The following is a 25,953-nucleotide window of genomic DNA, read 5'->3' as shown; positions in this document are numbered from 1 at the left end:
AAGCATTTCCTTGTATTTCCTTAACACTTAGTGCGTCTCTCCAACCTGCACGTATGCTAACTGCTTCCCAACTAGCCCATAATATAATTAGAAACTGTGGGACTGTTTTCTTTTCATCGTTATGGTAACCTATAGTGCTAACCTGGAGCTAGTTTTCTCCCTGGATCTTGGTTATTTTCCAAATGTAATTAACAAATGGATCTCCAGCAGTTCCTGCTAAGAATACAGACTTTCTAGCTGAGGACATTCGAAATTAGTAAACGCCCTTTTACTGAGCCCCGTGAGTGATTCCGATGCAAGTTGTCCCTGGTCTACACTTTACCAAAAAATGGAGGAAGTGATTTAGCTGAAGAGTGAGGATGAGGAGAGTGGTTCCTGCTGCTGAGAGATCAGGTATGGTCACTCAGCTCCGACCAACTTCAGGAGCTGAACTGAGAGCTTACCAATACCATTTCTTTCCCTCCTCACCATAAAAATCCGAGGTAGATATTTTTATCTCTGTCTTACATAGAAGGAAAGAGAAGACGAGAACTTCGTGACTTTCTCGAGGTCATAAATACTGGAGCTAATAGTCAAGACTCAGGAAGCAAACAAAACCTTCTGGTGCAGTAATAATTTATATCACTAAAACATTAATTGGATACTTGTATTGCTTATGTTTTGCTTTACACAGTGATGCAATTTTTGTTATAAAGTAAATCAATATTAATTATAGAAAATTTAAGGAGAAAAGCAACGTATCAAGAAAATGTTGAAGTGACCCCTCAGCCACAACCCAGAGACTGCTTTTGGTACTCTATTGTTAGGATTTCCTTGGGATTTTTTTTTTCTGTGAATGTGTATGTGTATTTCTTCTGTGAATGTATCTGTTTTTAAATATATATTTTAAAATCAAGCATCAACTTTCCTTTTTGTCATTAAATATTTTGAATTTATTTTTTAATTTTTTTTTTTAACATTTATTCATTTTCGAGAGTGAGAGAGACAGAGCATGATCAGGGGAGGGGCAGAGGGAGGGAGACACAGAATCCGAAGCATGCTCCAGGCTCTGAGCTGTCAGCACAGGACCCAACAAGGGGCTTGAACCCACGAAGTGTGAGATCATGACCTGAGCTGAAGTCGGACGCTTAACTGACTGAGCCACCCAGGCGCCCCTGAAATTTTTTTTTTTTTTACATTTATTTATTTTTGAGAGAGAGAGAGAGACAGAGCACGAATGGGGGAGGGGCAGAGGGCATGGAAGACAAAGATTCCTATGCAGACTCTAGGCTCTTAGCTGCCAGCACAGAGTCTGACTCGGGGCCTGAACCCACAAACCATGAGATCATGCATGACCTGAGCCGAAGTCAGACGCTTAACCGACTGAGCCACCCAGGCGCCCCATGCCATTAAAATATTTTGAAAATAAAATATATACATTAAGTGTAGCTTTAAATTTTTAAACTCTTCAAACTAATGCGAGTTCAGGGACACAAAGGGTGCCATTGATTCATAGGTCTCATTTACATGGAGCTCCCTGCCTCTCATTGGAAACATTTCTCTCAGGGCTTCTGTATGATGTTTTGTCCAAGAATGGCTAAAGATGAATTTTCACTTGTATTTAAAGGTTGCTATTTTGCTGATGTGATACTGAAGGAATCAGGACCTCAGAGTTGTGTTCGGGAATGGATAGGCTTGATTATCCCTGATCAGGCAATTCTTTTACATACGGTTTTTGGTTATGTGCAGTTGCAAAACATAGAGGTTTTGCTTTTGTTTTTGTTTTTGTTTCCTAAAAGAACTATAGAAATAAAAGCAAACCTCGCACAAGCTGAATTCTGTAATTCTCATATTTGACATTTCTAAAAACATAAATATAATGATCACATACATTTTTTTTTATTTATATATGTTAAATGTTCTTAACTATGAGTGATTTGTAACACCTGTAAAAATGTGACAAAGGGGTCCAGGGAAGCGAGGGTCCAGGAAGGGAGAGAGGAAATGGACAGCGAGAACCAAGAGAACTGAACAGGGGTGGGGTAGGGTGGAGGGGAGACTCATTCTGCTTAGGATCCGGTTTCTGAAAACAAAAAGTTGCTGTTCTCTGCACTTTTCAGCAGCATTACTGGGGTAACCCAGAGAGTGTAAATGACACCGGAAGGCAGGGAACCTTGTGCTAGTCAGCTGAGTGTCCCTGGCCTACTTGTCCATAAATAAGGTCTGGGATCCTAAAATAAGGATCTGGGGCCAGGTGGTCTCACAGGCCTTCCTCATTTAGAATTCCATGAGAGATCATTTGAGGTTCAACCGAAAAGGGGACGTTTCTCCTAAGAAGTCTATGGATACTTGCAAACAGATGTCATGAAAGTGAAGAGGGACAGATTTTAGTCTTGGAAAACAGGAAATTCGAATCCAAAATACATCTCTCTTTACAATGTACCCTGGGCAGGGGAGGGCATGAGCTCCCTTTCCTAATGGCAAGGTGGTGCCTCACCCCTCCCGGGAGATTAAGTCTGTGCATCTCACCTAGGACAGGGTGATCTTGGGGAGATGACCTCCCAGATGCTCACATAGTAACTGCCCCGTTCGCTGGATGGCAGCATGATCTCTGCACAGGGACAGTATGCCAATGTATGGGAGTAACCTAAGGGGGCGATTAGATTTATGTATAAAGTGGACTGTATCTGAACCTCTACACGTTTTGATCCTGTGCCTGCCATACCTCATACTGTGTTCCAAGCCAGTTCACCACGGAGCTAGTGGGTAGGAGAGAAGGAAGGGCCACTGTTTGGATGGAGTGTTGAGTGAAATCATGGATGAGGAAGATAAAGAGGAAGCTTCTGCAGGAATACACATTTGGGCTACTTCTAACATCTCTATATATGATTTACCATTCAGTTCAGCTTAGTGTACATTTGCACATTTCAGGCACTGTGCAGATTGCCAAGGATACAAAATAGTGTCTGCATCAGCTTCTCTTGGCTGCTATAACAAATTGAGTGGCTTAAAAATACCAAGAAGTGTATGTGTCACAGTTCTGGAGGCTAGAAGTCCAAAATCAAGGTGCTATAGGGCCACACTACTTCTGAAACCTGTAGGGGAGAATCCTCCCTTGGTTCTTCTGGCTTCTGCTGGCTCACCCAACCTATGAGCATTCCTAGGCCGTAGCAGCAGCCTTCAGTGACTGCCTGAAGCAGCAGTGTCACCCTGCTTCTGTGTGACATAGTCACAGGTAACTTTCTCCTCTCATGTATCCTCTTATAAATAGGACACCAGTCATATTGGATTAGGACCCCTCCTAATGGAGTATGACCTCATCTTAACTTGATTACATTTGCAAAGAACCTATTTCCAACTGAGGTCATGCTTGCAGGTGCTGAGGGTTAGAATTTCAGGAGGACAGAATTCTACCCCTAATGGTATCATTTCAGTCTCCTTCACAGGTTAGTCATGGAGCAGACACAGTGGAAATTATAATATAAGGATAATGACAGGAAGTGTATCGTGTTCTTCCAGCCTCTTGTGGAGTGGAAGGGTTTTTGGGTAGGCAGGCAGTGCATGTTTCTGATACCTGGAGGGGGAGCACTAACAGGCCGGAAGCAGAGACGAAAGAGGGCATTTCCAGGAAGAACAAATGAATGTCAGGAACAAAGTTCAAGGGTCTCGAGCCTGCATATTTGTGGGGGCCACAAAACTCACCAAGATGAGTCACAAGTTTAGAACACTGAAAAACTAATCAAATTGCATGAATAGGAAAGGATCAGTTTTACTTGAGCAGGGATAAGCAAAAGCTGTTGCAGGTCCGTAATCTGAACGAAAGTTTCCCAGCGAGGAAATCTACTGCGTCAATTCTGGGGAAAAGAAGGAATGTTTTATTATAGACAGTTACTGAGCATGTCAGACTAGTTAAATGTCTCTGAGTGAAAGATGAACTACTTTCTGAACACCAGCCACAGGATGCCATCCTCAGAGCATTCGTAGGTGTTAGCACTGTTCCTTTATATTGAGGACAGTGGATCTCTCAGAGGGCTTGCTCAGATTAGGGACTGTTTACAAAGGTGTGAGCCTACAAAAGGAAATTATGGGAAGAGGACCGCAGAACAGAGCTAGTAACAGAGGGGCTGTTCCCACTCTCAGGCCCAGGGAAGTGAAGGGAGGGAGAGTTGCCAGAGTAGGAAGGAGAGCAGCATATGGAGAGGTTGAAAGAACTATGGCCTCTTGTGTGGGAATAGCCAGCAAAGAGCTTGGGGAATGACCTCGATCTCCCCTTGGTCCTACCAGTCTGTTTCCCATGTCTCCACGGACAACCCAGCTAGAATTCAGAAGGCAAGAGCGCTTGCTGATGTAATGTTTTTCAGCAGCCTTCCTGGGCACAGAGAAGGCAGCAGAAGGAGAGAGGGTGTATTGGCAGGGCAAATGGCAAATACCCAAGGTAGCCTGTGTAAAGAAGGTTGGGGAAACAAATGATTAGAATTCGTCAAGGATCAAGGATGGCAGTGAGGCAGAGGGCTGTCAGTGAAACCCACAAAGCATGCAAATATATGAAACATGGATTTGTTCAATAGATTCCAACCTGAGGCAGATAGGACCTCCCTTTGTGGGCCGAATGGGAGTGAGGTTAAGATGAATGAAAGAAGCACATACTGAACAAGAGACAGAGAGAAGTAATCGACTAAAAGTTGCTAAGTCACTCAGTTGGTGAATTACTGAAGGACACATAGAACACCAAGAGAAACCATGGCATACTAAAATGTAATGTTTGGTTAAAAAGGAGACCTGGGCCCCATACCACTACCTACCTGGTGTTAAAATTTTCCTGGCCTGAATGTGGGTAATTTTAGCCAATGATGTGAAGTTTGTGATCATGCTTGGCTGTGTCAGTCTAATTGGGCAAGTATGTAGGAGGGCATTTAACACAACAAGTAATCTAGGCAGACTCAGAACTAGTTTACTGGGTGAAAATGCATGTAAGGTGGGCTTGCAGGGCGGGTTAGAAGCCATCAGGAAGTGAGAGAGTTCTGGGCACTGGGATCAGTACAAAGGAGAAGATAGGAATGGAGAAAGAGAAGGGCACAGAAAGCAGTTGAAATCAGTGAACATCTGAGGAATCTGTGCAAGAACTTGGGGTTGGAAGATAGGAGAAGGAGGCTTCTCAGATGTTTCCTTCTTCCCTCAGTGCAATGGTCAGTTTTATGTTTCAGCTTGGTTAGATCGTAGTGCCCAGATATTTGGTCAGTAATTATCATTAACATTTCTGTTAGGGTGTTTTTTTTTTAGATGAGTTTAAGATTTTAATCAGTGATCTGTGAATAAGACAGATTACCCACCAAAATGTGGATGGACCTCGGCCTAAGTAGAACAGAGACTGACTTCCAACAAACAAAAAGAAACTCTGCCAGCAGATGGCCGTCAGACTCCAACTGCAACTTTTTGCTGGGTCTCCAACCTTCTGGTTTACCCTGCAGACATTGAACTTACAAAGAAAGCCTCCATGATCTTGTGAGCCAATTCCTTAAAATTGATTACTTGGTTGATAGATGATAGACTTAGATATAGATATAAGTAGATATTAATACTCATATTCTATTGGCTCTGTTTCTCTGGACAACTGGACTTGAAGTACCTGTATTTTGGGTGCTCCCACTCTGTGCTCTCCTCTCATTTCTTTGTATTTCCATCCTGATGCCAACCATACTACATCATAAACGTCAGTGTTTACTTGTGTGTTCCTATGGATCTGTGAGCTCCTTGATGGAAAATTAGGGACAGAGTATGATGAATCCTGGTTCTACTTTGTGCATGCTCCAATGAGCTCATTGTAAATGGAACTCTAAGAAATTGCAGCCAAATTAAAGATTAATTTTGACCTTTTCTCTTTTTGCTTTCCCACTTCCCCTAATTTATCTTAGATTAAGGTCCTGTCCTATTAAATCAATAGCAGTCTGGAACTGTGGATACTGACTCAATGTCTGATTTAAGTGGGCTTGACTCATTTCTACTATGTGGAACATCTTCTCCAAATCCAAGAGTACCTGTGCCCAACTGTTCCCCATTGCCTCCAAGACCTCCCATTGATAGCCTTCCCCAAATCCCTTCTTATCTTCAAATACGGGAATGACCAGTGGGAGTAGCACATGTGTTGGAGTCACATTGGAATTTAAATTCTAGTGCCAGCATATTCCAGCTGTGTGACCTTGGACAAGTCGGTTAGCATTCTGGACCTTGGTTTCCTTATCAGTAAAATGGAGATGATAAAAAATGGCTGCCTTCAAAGGTTCATTTGAGGATTATAATATATATGAGAACTTCCTAGTTTCAAAAAGTAGATGGTCATGAAATAGGGTAACCAAATACCCTGGTGTGATTATTAATCATGCCCTCATTCTCCCTCACTGCTGTCCTAGTATAGATGGTATCTGTATACTCCTACTAGCTGTAAAAGATAGGTGTGCACCCTTGCCAGCGATAAAGTCTGTGCTGCTTTCTGCAGGAGTCATGAGATTTCTGAGGCTTGAGAAACCTGGAGGTAGCATTTCTGAGGGGAAGCTTCTAGTATTTATAAAGCAGAACTAGAAAGGTGAGGCATTCCAACAAGATTTTCTTTAGAACTTGACATTTACACTCATTCTATGTAGCTTCCATTGTGCCATGTTTAATGTTAACAGGATACCTTGTCAACATGTTAAAAGATGTTTCCCAGGCACACACAGTTTTTCCTTTGTACAGTACAATTGTATACGGATATGCAAAATTGTTTGTTTAAAACCAGTAACAAAAACGCATTGATTTTCTCTCTTGATGAATACAATACCAATTTCATGTATCTAGACCTGCACGGCAATCATCAGCCATTGCAAGGAATTTACAAGGAATGTTTAGTCAAATCTCTAAAGCAAAACTTGTTTTTCATTCTCAAACAGCTCATAATCCATTTGCAAACCACCTTACAAGTCGCCATGTCTTATCACTCTCATTATTATGATGCTCTGTTTCTCCCTTCTTTGGCAGCAGGATCTGTTTTCATTAAAACTCATCAAAGCATGCATAATGGAGTAGGTAGAGAAGCTGCAATTGAGGTCTCTCTAATATTCCTGCACATAATTGTGCAGTGTGATTGCAGGTAATAGATTATCATCCAGACTGTTGACAAAAAGAAAGAAATGCATCCATTCAGTTAGGTCTAACAGTTCTCGGCCTCGCTTTGAAGTTAGAGCAATGCCAGAGAGTTTACTGTTTGTGTATGGACTGTACAAAGGTCTGTAAGTATATAGGAAATTAGGAAATAAGAGTTACCTATGACATTGTATAGAACCAACTTATGGCACATTTATCTCTCCCTGATTTGTTTAGTACATTCGTAATTTTCGGCAGCTGGATTTTACACGAAAGAGAGGTAAAATTTAGTTGTTGATGACTTGCCCATCTATAATAAAGTTCTGTCCTCATGCCTCCTATTGGCATTCCCCTTCAGGCTTCTACCCCAAACACTCCACTTCTTACACACACATACGTACACAGGCACACACACACACACAACAAAAAAAGGAAGTATTAACTTCCCTGCCAAAGTCGTCTACAGGAACAATCGAGGCTCAGGTTCTCAAGCTTGTCTCTCATCGTAAGTTAGATAGCCGTCATTACAGAAATAGTTGCCAAAAAAATTGTCATTCGATTACAGACTTCATACAGTTGTGCTGAATATCTGCTGGCTACTGGGCTAGTTCCAGATGCAATACTGGAAAGTAACTGGAATTGGTTTTGCTTTGCAAATATGTTAATGAGGCTAGCAAGTTACAGAAACAAGATCCCAAGTATAGCCAGCAGACTTAAAGCTGTTCCTGCTAGGTATGCTGTGTGTCTTACCAGAGGGTCCCAAGGCCTGGGACGTACACTCTCCTCTAGGACTTTGAATCACTATGCATTGCTTGTCTGCTCTGGGCCAGGCACTGAGGATATAGAAATGATTAAGATATGGTCCCCCAGCGGTGCCTGGCTGGCTCAGTAGGTTTAATGGCCAGCTCTTGATTTCAGCCCAGGTCATGGTCTCACGGTTTGTGAAATCAAGCCCCGTGTCAGACTATGCTCTGACACAGTGGAGCCTGCTTGGGATTCTCTCTCTCCTCTCTCTGCCCTTCCCCTGTGCTCTCTCTCTCTCTCTCTCTCTCAAAATATATAAATAAGCTTTTAAGAAGAATGATATGGTTTCTCAAGTCCACAAAGTTTAAAATCTCATGTCCTTGTTGTACACACACACGCACACACACACACACACACACACACGGGTGCCTGGGTGGCTCAGTCAGTAAAGTATCTGACTCTTGTTTTCGGCTCAGCTCATCATGTTATGTAGCCTGCTTGTGATTCTCTGTCTCCCTCTTTCTCTTTGCTTCTCTCTCTCTCTCTCAAAATAAATAAATAAAACCACCCTTGTCCTCAGCCTTCCCCAGTCTGATTCATAATTCACACAACAGCTAGAGGGATCTTGTGAAAGCACAGGTCTGACCGTCGCTTCCCATCCCTGTCCCCTTCTACCTGTGCAAATCCCAAGCTCCTTATTCATGACTGCCTATCTTGAAGGGCATGGCTATGAGAGTATGTGCATTCATATGCATTAATTGAAAGTCTTACAACAATTCCTGGTGCTTCTTACATCCTTCAGATTATTATAATTAATATCTGTTATACTTATTGTCTTGGGACCATGCGCAAGGCCCTCATTCTTTGTATCTCTCTTCCCCTCTCTGTATATGAAGGGTGATGATAATAGCTTTCTGTGATTGGTGTGTACTCCGTTAAATGAGTTAACATTTAGAGAATGTCGGAGAGTGACTGACACCGAGCAGGTGGTGGAGGAAACATAGGACTTTCTCCTCTTCTTTCCCCTTTCCTTGGAAATGTGTCCACTCAGGCTCACTCATGAGTGACATATATGCCGTGGCTCACTAGCGGTTTAATCAGTTGGAATAATAGTTGCATTCTTGCTTATATTTCAGAGGGACAGTTTGCTTTTTATAAATTAAGTGTTTTCCGAAGGACTGTTTTCAGCTGATGAAACATGGCAGTTCCACGGCTTAGAGGAAGGAAACTTTTTGTAAGTGTCTCTGTCCCTGTTTGATATCTTATGCTGTCCACCAAGGTGTGGCAACTTCAGAGGGCTCCTAGGGCTTCCAGAAGGCTGGTCTCTTAGGCGAAGCCAGGGAGCAGATCTGCTTGTGTCCAAGGCGAGAGCTTTAAAGTGGTCTCTCTGGGCCAGTGGCAGACGGCATAATCTCCTGCTAAATTGGGCCATTAAATAAAACTACTAAGTCATAAAGCTGTAGCATTACCCTGAAATTAAAGCATTGTCACCTTTGAATTGCCAAGAATTTTAACAAGCACTTAGAGAAATTCCTTTCACACACCCATTTAGCATGGCCAGTTGACTCTGACCACGTGGATGAGAACAGAAGGCTCAGGACAGAAGATGGGGAGGGTGATTGCAATGTGACTTTCATTCATTTATTTGCTTATTCGTTCATTCACACACCCTCCCTTACAAACTCACGCACTGCTTTCTTTATTTTATTTTATTTTATTTTATTTTATTTTATTTTATTTTATTTTTTAGAGTGACAGAGAGAAAGAGAGCACAAGCAGGGGAGAGGGGCAGAAGGAGAGAGAGAAAATCCCAAGCAGGCTCTACACCGTCAGTGCAGGGCCCCATCTCACAAACCCCATGAGATCACGACATGAGCTGAAATCAAGAGTTGGATGTTCAATCAACTGAGTCATCTGGGCACCCCGGAAATAGCATTTTTAACAAATACCTGAAGATACCAGACTTTGGGAAATATCTTTACAAGGTGATTAGCATAGTGCTTTACTCTTAACATGTCCCCTTCCATATTCATCCCCCACTTCTAGGAGGGGCCTGGTCAGTGACTAAAAGAGTAGTTCTTCTTAAGATCTGAACACAGAGCCTATCCTGACACCTTCCTGGTGGACCTTTCACAACACATTTTTATTGCAGATACCTGGTGATTCTTTCCTTTTAGTGCTGTGAGGATCAGGGCACAGTCCGGTCAACCAGTGTTTACTGAGGCTGCCTGGTACTTAGTGCTGTACAATACACTGTGAATCACTACCCTCAATGTCCAAGGATCTCATATTTAACTTCTAGCTCTTAAAGCATTTTTATCTAGGCCATTCTATTTAAGTCATGTGCTTATCTTGTAGATACTTGACAGCCATGGTATTCCGGGCACATTAACTTCTATGAGACTCAATTTCCTCATCTGTATAATAGGGATGATCAGTTACCCTTACCTCAGTGTGCTGATGTGTACATTACATAAAAGTAAATGAGCATTGTGCATATAGACTCAGTACAATCTGTGACAGTGTCTAAGAGCTTCTAAAATAGAAGTCATTATCAACAAGTACTGCCATCATAGTAGGATCTAGACGCCAAAGGAATTCAGAGAGAGGAGCAATCAAGAAAGGCTTCCCGGGAGACATAGGGCTTGGGTTTGACCTTGAAAGATAGGTGTCCCTGGGCTGGACAGAGAGGGCAAAAAGAGGAAAATCAATCCTGTTGAGAGCAGCAGGGTCCCGGATGTGGGGATGTAATGAGCAGGTACCCAAGAGCCCTTGGCCTTTTTTGAGGGCTCCTGGCTCACCTGTGAATGCTGATGCAGTGCCACCATTGGGCAGGACACTTTCCTTGTCTGGAAGAGTGAAATAACAAGTGTCAGTCAAAGGTGCCTCCCCAAACGCTTGCTTTCTTTTGTTCACTTTTGCTCTGAGCCCAGGATTCCAGGGAGAGATCATGAATCAAAGTCAGTCTAGACATTCCAAACTGTAAAACAGCCAGGACGTGCTAGCAGCTTGTGATTCTATGCTCTGTGAAGTAGGGGAAGCAGAGGGTCCATTTGTCTGGGAGCCTTGTTCCTCCTTCTCAAGTCAAGGGAGCACCAGTCAGCCTTGTGCTGTCAGTATGCAAGCATTTGGATATGTTACATGTATTTGCAAAAAGAAGCTGACAAAAGACATTGGCTGGCTAGTGGCCTGGGGGACAGTTCCACATGGGTTTAACAGTGCCAGCTCTGAATGTTCTGTCCAGACCTCAGGTGTTGGGTCTTGTACCTGGTTCTGTTCTTCTGGAATACCATTCCCTTACCTCCTTCTTTAGACCAGGCTCTCCTCTCTTTCTCTTAAGAAGCTTCTTGGCCTATAAAAATTCACATGACTCCATCTTCAATGCCTGTAATAGACTAACATACACCAAATCTAGCGTGGTCGTAAAGAGCTTGGGCTTGGTTTGAATCCAACCACTGATACTTCTTAGTTTTGTCGATTTTGGTGATGTTAAGTTACTCAGCTTCTCTGTTCCTGAGTTTCCTCTCTGTAATGAATAATAGAACCTATTTTTTAAGGTGGTTATGAAGTTTATATGAGATCATGATAACCCGTAAGAAAAATAAATGCCTGGCATTATATACCTAATACATGATAATTGTTAGTTATTTTTACTACTCTATCATCAGCAACCTTGACTCTGGTTTCTGGGGATGCAGTAATGAAAATAATAACTAATTACTTTTACAAGCACACAACACCTGATATACTGAAAGCACTCATGAAAATTAATTCAACATTATTAATAAAAATGCACTTGAGAATGGATGTGCTACCATGTATGAACGGTTGAGTTTGATACTAATTTTTGCCACTTGATAATTATTTGGATAATTAGTCCTCAGCCATGTGTGTGTTGGTATAAGGGCACATGCACAAGAATTTGTCGGAGCACAGTGGAATAGCTTGGAACACTTACTACAGGCGTAGTGCTGCACAAAGCATTATCTTTTCCTCCCCAATGTGTTTATTCTAAAATGTTCAAACTTACAGAAAAGTTGAAAGAACACTAAAATGAACACCCATATGCCTTTCACCCAACTTTTCCAAGTGTTAAAATTCTGCCATACTTGCTCATTTGTGTGACCTTCACTTCTCTCTCTCTCTCTCTCTCTCTCTCTCTCTCCCTCTCTCCCCCCTCCCTCCCCCACATCCCTTCCTCCTGGTATAAAATGCTTCTTGGGGCACTTGGGTGGCTCAGTTGGTTAAGCATCTGACTCTTGATTTCAGCTCAGGTTATGATCTCAAGGTTCATGGGATCGCGCTCCACATCAGGCTCTGTGCTGACAATGTGGAGCCTCCTTGGGATTCTTTCTCCCCATTTCTCTCTCTCCCTACCCTGCTCATGTTCTTTCTCTCAAAATAAATAAACTTAAAAAAATGCTTCTTTTTTTTGTGAACTATTTGAAAGTAAGTTGTCAACATACTGATCTTTGAAACCTAAAGACTTCAGTTTATATCTTTAAGAACAAAGGTATTTTCCTACATAACCACAATACTAATATCATACATAAGAACATAAACATTACTCCAATCAAAACTGTTCAATGTAGAGTCAGTCTTGTCCGTACAGTGTTATCTGGTTTTGTATTTCTCTTCAGGATTCAAGCAGTGTCCACATGTTTAAATTTGATGGTCATATCCTTTTAGTCCGTTTTAACTAGAAACTCCCTTCCCCCAACCCATCTTTTCTGTATGGCTTTCATTACATTAACTTTTTGTGAAGTGTACTAGCCAGTTGTTAAGAAAAATATTCCAGGGGCGCCTGGGTGGCGCAGTCGGTTGAGCGTCCGACTTCAGCCAGGTCACGATCTCGCGGTCTGCGAGTTCGAGCCCCGCGTCAGGCTCTGGGCTGATGGCTCAGAGCCTGGAGCCTGTTTCCGATTCTGTGTCTCCCTCTCTCTCTGCACCTCTCCCGTTCATGCTCTGTCTCTCTCTGTCCCAAAAATAAATAAACGTTGGAAATTAAAAAAAAAAAAAAAAAAAAAAAAAAAAAAGAAAAATATTCCATATTTTTTTTAGATTTTTTTTTCTGATAATTTCTTTATCGTTGGAATGCTTTGGCAAGAAAACCTCATGGGTGATGTCTGTCCTCTTCAGTGCATCTCATTAATAGGTACATGATGTTGTTGGGGCAATTCAGCCCCAACACTGGCTAACACACTCCCGCCAGATCTCTGCATTGTGAAGGTGATTTATAGTCAGTGAGTTGTCTGTGGGATTATATGCAGACACTGTGTGAATATCTCCTTCCTCAACGTTTCCTCCCAATCCAGGAATGACCCTGACCCATATGTAATCACACTGGAATTTGTAAAATGTTGTTTTACTAATCCTATAATTCCTTCTGCATTTTCAGCTGTCATTCTGGATTCTTCTCTACAGAAGAGCTTTTTTTTTTTTTTTTTTCAGAATAGCTTTGTATTCCTTGCCCTGCCTCCACCTCTCTTATGTCACTCTAGACTCATCTAGACTCATAAATTATTTCATTTTAAAATGTTGTTACCATTATCATGATGTTCTTTGTGTTCCAGTTTCCCCAAGTGTAGCTAGTAATACTCCGGCTAATTCTGCTCCTATGGCTTTGTTACCTGCCTCCATTAATCTTGGAGTACTTCCTTGTTTCTAGCACCAGATATTCCCTTGAACTTGCCCTACCTAGATCCAGACTAACTTTTTTCTCAAAAAAAAAAAAAAAAAAAAAAAAACAAACAAATAAACAAAAAAAAACATTGCTCCTTTTTTGTAGCAAATGGTATTTAAAAATTAGGATCTAGGTGTTAGGTTTTCTTATTACTTCTAGTCTATTTCAGTGGAGCGAACTAGAAAATGTGCGTTGCTGTGGGTGTGTGTGTGTGTGTGTGTGTGCACGCACATGTGCACACTTGTGTTTAAATCATGATTTCTTATGGTTATAGCCAATGCAAATACAGCACCATTAGATTTTCCCTCATCATTCTCTCTTCTATATGGATCTCTCTTCTCTCACGTTGAGAACCTGTCTCAACAATACCAATATATTTACTCATTTGTTCTACCTGACAATATACACAAAATAGATTCAGAGTCACATCAGCCATTCGCTACCAATAACAAAATAAAGTGTAGCATTTCCTGAATTTTAACTTTTGTTCTCAGAATATATTTTACCAAGGGGGTATAGCTAGACAGAATACCTCATTGAAAAGTTACTTGAATTAATATTTCCTTATTTGTGATTATTTTGTCTGTTTAATATACAGGGAGGCTTTTTGTTTCTGCTTAATGTTCAATTTTAGGTTTTCCCTCTTTTTATCCTTTTGATTTAATCCTATATTTTGATTATGCAAAATATTTGCATGTTACAAAAGCTAAACATACGTATTTATATGTACTTGTATTTATATATTTACATAATATATGAATATATTTTTATATTTATATTATATATAAGATGGTTGACCAAAGATGTTTTACTCTCTCTCCTATTGTATTCACCCTCTTCTTACCCATCTTATCCAGGTCACCATTTATATTGGTTTATCCTTCCTGTGTGTATTTCTATTTCTTCTTTATTCTTGCAGAAAATGTAGCATAGTCTTTGCACCTCGGTGCTTTGATCTTGTCACTTTACAGTGCTTCCTGGGACGTATCATAAATCAGTTTAGAAAGGTGTTGTGTGGTATTTATTATAACTGCATAGTATTTCACTGTGCAAATTAACTATGCTTTATTCATTCAGACACCTCGTGATATGTGAATTTTTTTTTCAATATGCTGCTCTCACAACAGATATTCTGGGCTGCAGAGCAGAATTTCAAGTATATGTCTAAACATACTTTCACATCCTGTATCACTTCCCTGCTAATTTCAAGAGCTGTCACTGAAGTCACTAAAACCCTGGTTGTGTGGGATGTTTCATTCCATGGTAAGTGAATGCCCACTGTGGGTCAGGTATTTGGCATGCAACGACTTACATGACAGTCTTTTTGCCTCGTGGAACTTACCGTGTAGTGGGTGGTGGGGGGAGAGGTTGAGTAAACAGGTCGTTAACAATGGTTGCTGAGTAAGAAGAGAGCAGATTGCTGGTGGAGTCAGAACAGGCTTCCCCCTGGAGAAGACACTGGCACTCTGGCAATATCATTCATACTGTGATGAGCTCTGGAGCAGAGATGTCAGCTGAAAGAAAGACAAATCATTCCATGTGCCTCTTTGAGTTACTTTTTGTCAATCACCTCTAGAGCCAGAATCTAAAAGCCGTGAGAGCAGAGTAAGTAGACAGTCTGAGATTTACAGAAGCCTTGTCTTCCTTTGTGACCTTGTGAAAGGAGATGTGAATGCTGCCCTTGGATATCCCTCCTCAGGACTGGGACCACGGGGAAGACTTTGCAGTCAATAGTCTCCCTTTTGGGCTCCTACCTTCAATCTTGGCTACTGTGGCGATTCTTTTGTTTGTTTATGTGTTTGTGAGAGGGTGCATATGGGGGAGAGGGGCAGAGGGAGAGAGAGAATGTTAGGCAGGCTCCGTGCTGAGAGTGGAGCCCGACATGAGGCCCGATCCCATGGCCCTGGGTTCATGACCGGAGCTGAAATCAAAAGTGGGATGCTCAACAGACTGAGCCACCCAGAAACCCCAACATTAGACCTTCTTTAAAAAGGGATGGAAACTACTACTCATGGTGTACTTGTGTCCCAGATACTGGGCTGTATTTTCTGTGTTTATCTCCTGAATCCACATCAAGTGTGAGGTAGAGATCACTTCTTGCTTGTGTTTTGAGAAATCAGAGGTCCAGAACGGTGGAAGAGAATGTCCAGCATCATTCAGCTAGTAAGTGACAGATGTAGGAACTGGATTTAAATCTATGTGAGTGCCAATTTTTCCTCAGCATGCACCAAACAGTACCTGCTACCGACGTAGTCCTAGAGATTTCATAAGTAATACTGACAGCAACCAAAGGCGGCCCACCAGCCCCACCAGGTGATTTCCATGTGGATGGTCCTTTCTCCTGTCCCCTGCCCAGAGGGCAGGTGCAGTGGGTGTGTCCACACCCACCCCTCCGGCTCCATGCTGCCGGACTTTCAGCTTCCTTGGGACCTTTGCTCCCAGAACCAGCTGTGAATGCCTTGGGCTTAAGCGTCCAGAGTGTCATTCAGCCCCCATGCCCCTCATCTTACCTTCCCAGTCCCTAAGATAATGCTCTGCACACTCCAGACATTTACTACATTTTCCTTGAAGAAGCCCATGAGCAACAAACAAACATGATAGGATGTGCGCGTGATCTGTTTCAACTCCCCCCCCCCACTCCAAGACCGTAAAACAGATTACCCAGGTCTCTGTGATCATACCACCTATTTTAAAGCAAGACAAGAGAAAAATAACCCCCCAAAAAGGTACATAAAAAGTAAAGGCTCCAGCAAAGTAGGAGAATAAATCACAGTCAAGTATGTTGTCTGGAAGTCGTAAAGCGTGGCCCGCGCAGGCAGGTGGAAGCGCAGTAATGGCCAGAGCAGGGCGTCGCTACCCCCCGCCCTCCCCCGTACCCCGCCCCCCTGCGCCCTGGTGTCTGTGTTCCAGCTAATGCAGGGGAGCAGCGGGCGGGTGGTGGGCAGAGCTGGGCTGTAAACCGGTAATGCACTCCCCTCAGCAGCAGAAGGCCAGACGCTGAAAGCAGCCACATCTGCAGTGGTTCTAGTGCCGCACGGGTGGATTCTCGCTCAGACAGCTGGCTGATCCACCTGACAGGGAAGACAGCTCCTGTGGGAATCCGAGGCCGTTTAAAGGAGTTGGACATTGTTTTACACCAAGTGTCCCTCTTCCCTTTACAGGTTAGGGGTGGAGGGTGCTGACCCCCTCAGCACAGGTTCCCATGTCTGTCTCTGATGCTGAAATGACCCTTTCTGATGCTCCCCGAATGGCTTCATCAGAAGGTGGACTTTGATTTACCGTCTGGTACCCAGGGCCAGGCTGTGTGTCCAGCTCCGCCCTGTACGTTTTGTTCCATCCACGCATCACCACTGCTCAGAGGGTCATAGCCAGTTTACGGAGGACAAGACTGAGGCTTGGGGAGGTTAAATGTCTCTGCCGTGTTCAGGAATGTAGTCCATGGCAGAGCTGGCCAGGTCCACCCATCCCAGACCCCTCGCTTTTCTCCCCCACATCTGCCTCCATTAACCAGGGAAGCCCCTGCCAAGCAGACATTTACTCAGCGGCCTTGCCCGTGCTTTAAATGGAGAGATAAGGTACAAACATATGAAAAATTAAATAACTATCAATGCAAAACGACAAGAGATGTCAGTAGGCTGTGCACGCATAGATGGCAAATGAGTGGTACAGGCAGTGGCTTGAGGATTATTTGAACTGCCTTTACCCCTGGCATAGAAAATCCACTTTGTCAACATAGATAACTGTACCAGAAGTGACCCCAGGGACCTTAATATAGACTTGCTTTATTACAATAGGAGCATAAGTGAATTGGCACACTTTTCAAAGGACTATAAACAGCTCCCCACAGTGATTTAAGTTCAATTAAGCTGGGTATTGACAATCTGTAGACTTCCCTTCCTCCCATACGTTGTGATAGAAAAATTGCACATTTTTTTGGTCCTGCAAAGAGACGGATATGTGTGTAGAATGAGGTCTCATTAATCAGAGTTATTTCGTGTCTCTCTCTCTCTCTCCTTTTTTGCTTTCCTTTTGTTTGTTCTTTCTTCTCCGTGACGATCTCCATAGTAACAGATAGAACAGCTTACATCATCTATAATTACTGCTATTATTAATAATAATAATGATCATCACAATAATAATAGCAATCAGATAAAATGAGAGAAAAGATATGAAAGAAATTAAATTCTGGCTTTGTAGGTAAACAGTTTACAGCTTCTGAAATAGAGCAAGAGAAACCAGGAGGTCATGGAGAGACCCAGGATGTGCGTTCACAGAGGACTTTCTGGGGTGATGACCGGGAGGGATTTCACAAGAGAGATGATAATACACAATGTTTCAGAACATCACAGCATTACTACTATGCAACCTCTTTCTTTTCTCTTGTCAATAATGTTGGTGGTCATATTGAATGTCTGTGTGTGTATGTTGATCTCATAACTTGAAACTTCTTTTGCATTTGGACCATTGGACCACTACACATGCATAGAAAAGCTGCTTTGGAAATGCTGGAGGAAAAAACCTGGCAGAAAGCAAATGGTGATTAACTAATCTTGTCCCTTGACAACAGTTTCCTGAAATCCTACGCACTGCCCCATGACAGCCCAGGTTCTGGAGGTCTGAGAGTGAAAGGCTTCTGTTGCTCTGTCCATTCTCAAGGAAAACAGTGCATTCTCTGCTGGCAGGCTTCTCTAACAGCCACTCCCAAACCTGCCCCCCCCCCAGTCTCTGGGTAATCCCACTTATTTATAATCTGAAGAGTAAGTACCATAGCCTGAGACATTTGTCTTTCTTCTGTGCACAACCCCCACCCCCACCCCTAAACGATGGTAAGCTTTTAAAGAGTTAGGCAGTGCATTATCCTTCCGGGCAGGTACTCCTGTGGCTGGCCCAGCACTACCTAGGCACATATTTGAAAATAAGAATGAATGATACACTTTATATTTTGGGAGATCTCATAGCTTTATGGGAAGACAGACTTCAAAACTAAATTCACAGTGCGGTTTGAGAAATGGCTTTGCCAGCCTGAATCACTATACTCTGTTATGTCTGTGAAATGATGCTATAGAATTTTATTCCACAAGCCTTCTTGATACCTCATGGCCTGTAACTCCTTTAGGAATAAAGGCAGGCATAATAGCTGGTGTGGGTCTGGCTCATGAGATCATTCACACTCACGCCAGTACATTGGACACCCTTAAACATCTCCCCATTTCCTCAAAGCTCTAGTAATTAAAATAGTAGGATACAGCCATAAAAATAGACATATAGACCAACAGAACAGAATGGAGAGCCCAGAATTACACCCCCACAAATGTTTTCAATTAATATTTGACAAAGGAGCCAAGAACACTCAAAGGGGAAAGAATAGTCTCTTCAACCAATGGTTCTGGGGAAACTGGACAGCCACATGCAAAAACAAACAAACAAACAAACAAAAACACTTGGGCCCTTATTTATACCACTCACAAATATTAACTCGAAATAAATTAACGACTTAAACCTAACACTTGATACCATAAAAATCCCAGAAACACAGGGAAGTTGCTCCTTGACACTGGTCTTGTCAACAGTCTTTTCGGGTATGTCATCAAAAGTAGAAACAAGAAAAGCAAAAAGCGACAAGTGGGACTACATCAAACTAAAAAATTTCTGCACAGCAAAGGAAGTGTGCAACTAAATAAAAAGGGGATCTATGAAATGGGGGAAAATATTTGCAAACTAAGTATCACATAAAAAAAAGCAAATATATAATTGCTGTTACGATCCTTAATGAATGGGCTAGATTCCTGCCAGCTCAAAAATCTCTAAATGCAGTTTTCCCTGAAGCGGAGAATTTATCTTGGATAACTTAATACATGTATTCCTTTGAGCAAGTTAGAAAGATGGGGCTATGCTGCTTATCGTGGGACTGAATGGTAGTCAACAGGAAGAAATAATAGAGACTGGATTGGGTAGCCGAAAGTGGTATCGAGGGCAGTGTTTTCCAGGACCAACAAATTCCATTGACTACAGACCAGGAAATGCAAGGGACACCAAATAAATACAGAGACACAGGAGACGATTCCAAAGGGAAAAGATGATTGAACAAGATGGTAATAAGTTATTAGCAGCAGCTATATGACAAGAAAATGCAGTCCATCCCACCTGCTAACCTTATTTTCCAGGTGAGCTCCCACCCTCAATTCTTTAAAGAATGAAGTCTGGGTACTGGACCTCATGTTACAGAAGAGTTCTAATGTAGACGTTCTTTACTCTTCTGCATGCCATTCAGCCTGCCTTGTGTTCAAGTAAAACGTGATGCCAAATCACTGGGATATGATCATGGATAAAATGACTGATATTGGTATCCCATTTTCCAGTGTGGACATTTCCGAGGTTAACAACTTGCCCAAGGCCTCAGTGCTGACATTTAGCGGAATGTAGTTTCTAATCAGACAGGCAGGTGTGGAAAGCCAGGCTGCTATCTTGTGGCACCTTGAAGCCCTAGATGCATCTCTAGAGACAAGAATACATGGCCTGTGGTATAGGGTCTGGTCTGGAGGCAGACCAGTAGAGGATGATGCCTGGAGCCTGGAGGCGTTCATGATGTTCTCCCAATCACAGCATTTAGAGTATATATTTCTCTGTCCCTGAGTGTAACTGGTCCTTCTTGCATTGTAGGGAAACCTCCATTGGTTTTCTTGTGTGGGAGTTCAAGTTCACAGAACTGCGAGAAAGGAGCATTTCCTAGTCCAGGTCTCTTGACACTGGCGTGGTTTCCCCAAGGATCTGCAAAGAGAGGGCTAGTCTCAGTTTGCCCCCTACCCTCTCCTTCAGTGTCTCATGTGTCCTACTTTATGTTCTGGGAAAGAACCCAGAACTACTGGTGAACTACAGAACACAGTAAGAACTACTGTGACAGCCACCAGAGGCCGTCTCCTCCTCGATGCTATTGTTAATAATAGCAGCATCTGCTGTCTGTGGGATCCTTGTGGACAGAGCTGATATATCCTTTATATAACAGGCACGTACAGATTTCTGTGGGATGCTTGATAATTCAGGCACTAATGGACCTTCTCACACAAATCCCCTCACTTTACAACCACGCGGTACAGTTGGCGTTCATTTCTGCTCTCCAGATGCTACTGATGAGGAAACTGGACTTTAGAGAAGTAATAATTTGACCAGTTCTTAACTAGTAAGTGTCGACCTGGTACACAAATCCAGATCTTCTAACTCCAGAGCCCAGTCTGTGTCCACTAATATCCACCAGCCCGTGACCAATTTGACCATCTTGAACATTTAGCTTCATGGGTTCAATTTCAGTTAAAGCACCTGTGGGTCTGTGAGTAGATTCCCACCTCCGCCCACCTAGAAGACAGTTCCAAATGAATCTTTCTTGTTTGAAAATCTTTAGAGCTACAGTTCACATCGACACCCCTTAGCTAAAACTGCCTATCCCCATCCTAGACCAGACATCAGGGGCATCAGGCACCAAAGCTAACTTTCATGAGTGGCATTGACCCTCGCCTTTAATATTTTGTCAAAGTGCAGGACTTAATCTACACCTGCTACCAGTGAAACTGAGGGGGGAAATAACAGAAAGCAAGAAGAAATAGTATCCAATTACCTCCTTCTTTTCAATCTTTCTTCTTCTAACTCCCAGGGGGAACAAATAATCAGAGGACAAAGGGCATCTTTGAAAGGAAAGCCAGCTAAGAAGCTCTAGGTTTCACATAATCCTTTCTCCTCTTATAACTCATCCTGCATTTGTAGGGCTTGTGATGTCTGAGTAAATCACAGGGGGCCCTTTGGACCTCTTAATTGTTCTTTTGTATCTCCTGTATATTTGCATATATCAAAAAGTGCCAGTAGTTGAGTTATTAGAACTGCCATTCACCCTCAGGTTCCAGAAGTCAGGGTTGGCAACATTAGTGGCTTTAAGATGAAATGTTGTCTCTCTTACACCTCTTCCTTTTCCATCTTGCTAAAGATAGAATGTGACTCTGGCAAAATGAGTCAGTGAGTAAATGAATAAGCAAATCAATGAATGAATGCATGAATAATCAGATGAATGGATGTGTGGGTATAAGAATCTGTGTGTATTTGGAGGGAAATCTAAATTCGTAGGATTTAATGATGCTGTGTGGACCACTTCTGGCATCAGATGACACAGTGAGACTGGGGACAAGTTTTTTGTCTCTCTCTAAGCCTTCATATATCTATATCTCTATGAGTATGTTTGTGTCTGTATCCATAGCTGTACCTGTGTCTATGTCTCTCTGTCTCTCTATCTGTATTTACCGTGGTGGAATGTTATATGTACCAGGGATAAGGTATGTAAAATGTCCTTACACAAAAAAGTAACACAATATCTATTATTATACATTAAACCAGGTGGTTCTTTTCTTCTTCTGAGCACCGTGGACATTTAAAAACTTTCAGTCTTTATTTCTCTGTCCACGATATTGGATTAATGAACAATCACTTTTCTCTGGTAATTATCAGTGTTTGTTTATATTGGCATGAAAATTTTTTGAGTTTCATGTTAATTGTTTGTGTAACATTATTTTTACAAATTAGAATCAACATCCTATCTTTACTTTCAGTCAGAATCTAATAACCTTCATTCTATTATGTTTTTTGAGTATTTATAGAACATGTAATCCTGCCTGTGTGAAACATTGGAGATATGTGGTTATCAGTGGGCTGGTTTTAGGGAATAGTCTGAAGATGATTTAGAACGTTTGAACAGAGTTTAATTTTTTGGCTGCAAGCACTATTTCCTTTTTTGAAGTTGGAAAATACTTTAGAGACAATGGAAACCAAATTTCTTTCTGTCCCTCCTTCTAATATATTGAAACAGAAGAGCAGAGCAGTAAAGTTACTTATCCCAAGTCACCCACAGAATTATGGTAGAAAAAGTATTAAAATTGGGGGTCTTGGTGGCCTGTGTTTTTCCTTTCCAGTTAAATATGCCAACAGCCACAATCCTGCTTCTTAGTAGTACTAATTAATAATAGTTACTTTCAGTATCAGCGCTTATCATTATTGTCTATAGGTATGCCCTGGGTCATTTCTTTACTTCCTAGACCTTGATTTCCTCCTTTGTAAAACTAGGAGGTCAAAGTAGGAGGAAACCACATGATGTCTATGGTAAGTTCTTTTTCAGCTCTGAGAATCTATGAAGAGTAATGATGTTATTATGTGGGCAAGATTCTCGGATGACAAAAGCTTTTTAAGTCTTCCTATTTCCTCATTTGCTTTATTTGTGAACGTGTTCAGAATGAAATTCTATGTCCCATTGCAGTCAACGTTTTAGTGTAGGTTATTAGTACAGAATGTCTGATGGATCTCAGACCATGCCTTGCGACTTCATATGCTAGGTTGCTATTCCGTATTAAATTCCTGCTGGTATTTCTCTTTCTTTCTTTCTTTCTTTCTTTCTTTCTTTCTTTCTTTCTTTCTTTCTTTCTTTCTTTCCTTCTTTCTTTCTTTCTTCTTTCTTTTTTCTACTGATAATAAAACTGAGCCCTAGAAAAGTGAAGTGACTTGTCCAAGCCTGTCATTAGTGGGGGTAGGTTTCAAATACATATCTCTCAAGCTCTAAAACTCAAATGTTTCTGCTCTCTCCTCACCATCCATTCTTACCTATAGGAGGTAACACACATTCTCCAAACCTGCTGTAAAGGTCCTCATCTCTGCATGTGAATTTTTATGCAAACCTCTTAAAATATTTTTTTGGTAACTAGAGGTAGCATAGAGAATTAAAGCAAAAAGGAACTTCATCTAAGTACCTTGTATGAACAGCATGGATCACATAACCTCACCCTTGTTAATCAGGTGTATTTTACAGATACCTTCTATACGTAGGTCTTTCTATGTGCAGCAAACATTCAGTGGGATACTTGTGTTTCTGTGAGACAATTATCTATGCTAGTGTGTGTCTTGTGGGGAAGTGTGTGTCAGTACCTGGAAGCTACTGGGCTTTTTTTTGTGCGGTCAGACACCTTATGTTCCTGTTCTTGCTTGGTCATTTGCTTGAGGGTAGGCTGTTCAATTCTTCTCACTTTTCCTTCATTTCTAACATGGCATTTCTAACTTCCTTCTGATTTAGGTAATGTCACTTTAAAATGAGATAACGGGCATTAAGTGCTTAGCATAAGGGGTTCCACAAGTTTAGCTCCCGTGATTATTAACCCGCATATTTTTTAAATGTTTATTTTTGAGAGAGAGAGAGAGAGAGAGAGAGAGAGAGAGAGTGCAAGCAGGAGAGGGGCAGAGAGAGAGGGAGACACAGAATCCGAAGCAGGTGCCAGGCTCTGAGCTGTCAGCACAAAGCCCGATGCGGGGCTCGAACTCACAAACCTCGAGATTATGACCTGAGCCAAAGTCAGATGCTTAACTGACTGAGCCACTCTGGTGCCCCTATTAACCCCCATATTAAATTAAGGCAGAGCTTTATGAGAAACAGAAATCCTCTGGTCATTTTGTTTGTTTGTTTTTTGCACAGGTAGAGCACTGTAGTGGTGAATGATTGCCCCACGTGGAGCCAAGTATCACATTGCTTGAGTGATCTCTTCCCCACCTCCTCCCCACACCTCTGGCTTTATTGAGGTATATAAGCACGATCCCCTTTTGACCTTCCTTCTGATGTCTCCTTCCTTGGGTTGTGTTTTCTGGACAGAGGACAAGATTTGGACATCAGTGCAGCACAACAACACAGAGCTGACCCGGGTGCGGGGCGCCGACCCAGAGAAGCCCTACACCATGGCCTTGGATTATGGTGGCAGCATGGAACAGCTGGAAGCCATGATTGATGGCTCGGAGCACTGTGAGCAGGAGGTAGCCTACCACTGCAGAAGGTCCCGCCTGCTCAACACGCCAGGTAAGGCTAGTCCCTGCTCCTCTGCATGGGCCACAAGGGCTGACAACAGATAGGCTTTCCAAACACAGAATGTTGAGGACAGGGGTGTCTGCCCACGAGGGGGCTGCAGTGATGGTTGTTCACCCTGCCACAGAAAGAAACAAGGTCGGGACAGGACCAGGGATGGATTTCTCATCCTGGCTCTGACTCCCAGGTGTGGCCGAGAGCGAGCTTTGCAGCCTCTCACAGTTCCATCCTGATACGCAAAAAGACAAAGAAGACCACACCCGTCCTCCAACAGCTGAGAGAATGAGAAGGTTCTTGAGAGCAGCAGTACTCAAAGAGAGCATTTAAACTAGACATAGAAGGTGTGGACTTGGGAAGAGATTTCTCTGGGAAAGGGAATAGCATATGAGAAAGCACGAAGGATCTCAGCACATTCACCAAAAAGCAATGAGTTCTTTCCAGGGCAAGATATGCAGAGGGACGTGGTGTTGGGCAAGGAGTCCAGCAGGACAGGCAGGGACAGTCCTGTGTGTTCCCAGCTCTAGTGTTACCTGGAAAGTACAGGCCTCCATGGAAATGACTCTTTTTAAAAATAAGGTTGCTGTTAGAAAAACAACAACAAGCAAACAGACTTCTAGGACTCTTACCAGAACCCAAAAGGTTTTTTTGCAAAATGTCAGGAGGGCTTTGTCAAAGTTCATGGGTACTCTGGGAGTCCATCATTTTCTGTGACTATCAGTTTATCATCTGTTCCATGGTCTTAAAAATAAAAAAAAAAAAGAAAGAAAGAAAGAAAAGAAAAAGAAAAAAGCCAAGAACCACAAGGACATAGAATATCCAAGAATGGGTGTCACAATCTGTCATCTCAAGAAACTTACAACCCCGTTATGCTTAGAAGTTAGGAAGTGTGAAAGGCCGAAGAAGATTAGACAGTGGGAATGTCAACAAAGGAGAAGTGATAGAAGCCTAACTAAATATAACATGCCGCCTCACTGATCTAGAATCTTTAGGAAAGACGTTGTTCCACATAAGTGAATTTTCCAGATAAGTGTCACTTATCCCTTTAAGCACCAAAAATGTTTTCAAAGAATTTTTAACTATTTGAAATGAAAATCTTTCTCAAATGGATTACATGCTTCCCCGCTTTCTTAAACAGAGGGTTCTGAACATAAAATGTAACCTTTTCTTGATGACTAGAGATCATCATTGTGAAAATCAATTACCGTACTCTCCTTGGCTTCAGCCATGCTCACAGGGCCAATTGGATCTGAGGCACCGGGTGCTGGCCCTCCCTGGTGTCCTCAGATGTGCTGCTTGAGAGGCTCCGTGTTGATGCGTGTTCCCATGTCTCTCTATTCTGGCTGTCAAGCCTGCACCTGTCACTCTCGGCACTATTCAGAGTACCTGTGTCTGGAAAACCAACCTACCCTCTTTTCCTTGAGTGGTTTCTAGTTTTCTGAGGATTGTGTTTGGTGGAATTTTCAGAAAAATGGGGGTAATGTTCATTCTGACCACGGATTCCCTTCAGTGTATGTATCGTGTGATATCAATTTAGTGACACCATTGCCTTTGTATGTAC

General features: G+C 42.3%; 1 protein-coding gene across 4 annotated transcripts in view; it reads left to right on the top strand.

Moving 5' to 3' along the window:
• The window catches only part of CNTNAP5 (contactin associated protein family member 5), an 807,688-nt gene that overhangs the window by 536,912 nt on the left and 244,823 nt on the right, over nucleotides 1-25,953 (top strand). For all 4 annotated transcript variants that reach the window (XM_045479457.1, XM_045479456.1, XM_045479455.1 and 1 more), the window contains exon 13: nucleotides 24,189-24,389. In XM_045479457.1, the coding sequence (XP_045335413.1) occupies nucleotides 24,189-24,389 (201 nt within the window). The remainder of the gene's footprint in view (nucleotides 1-24,188; nucleotides 24,390-25,953) is intronic.

This window comes from Leopardus geoffroyi, chromosome C1 (genome assembly GCF_018350155.1).
Source record: "Leopardus geoffroyi isolate Oge1 chromosome C1, O.geoffroyi_Oge1_pat1.0, whole genome shotgun sequence".
Classification (NCBI taxonomy): Eukaryota; Metazoa; Chordata; class Mammalia; order Carnivora; family Felidae; genus Leopardus; species Leopardus geoffroyi.
This window is presented reverse-complemented; position numbering and strand designations above follow the sequence as displayed.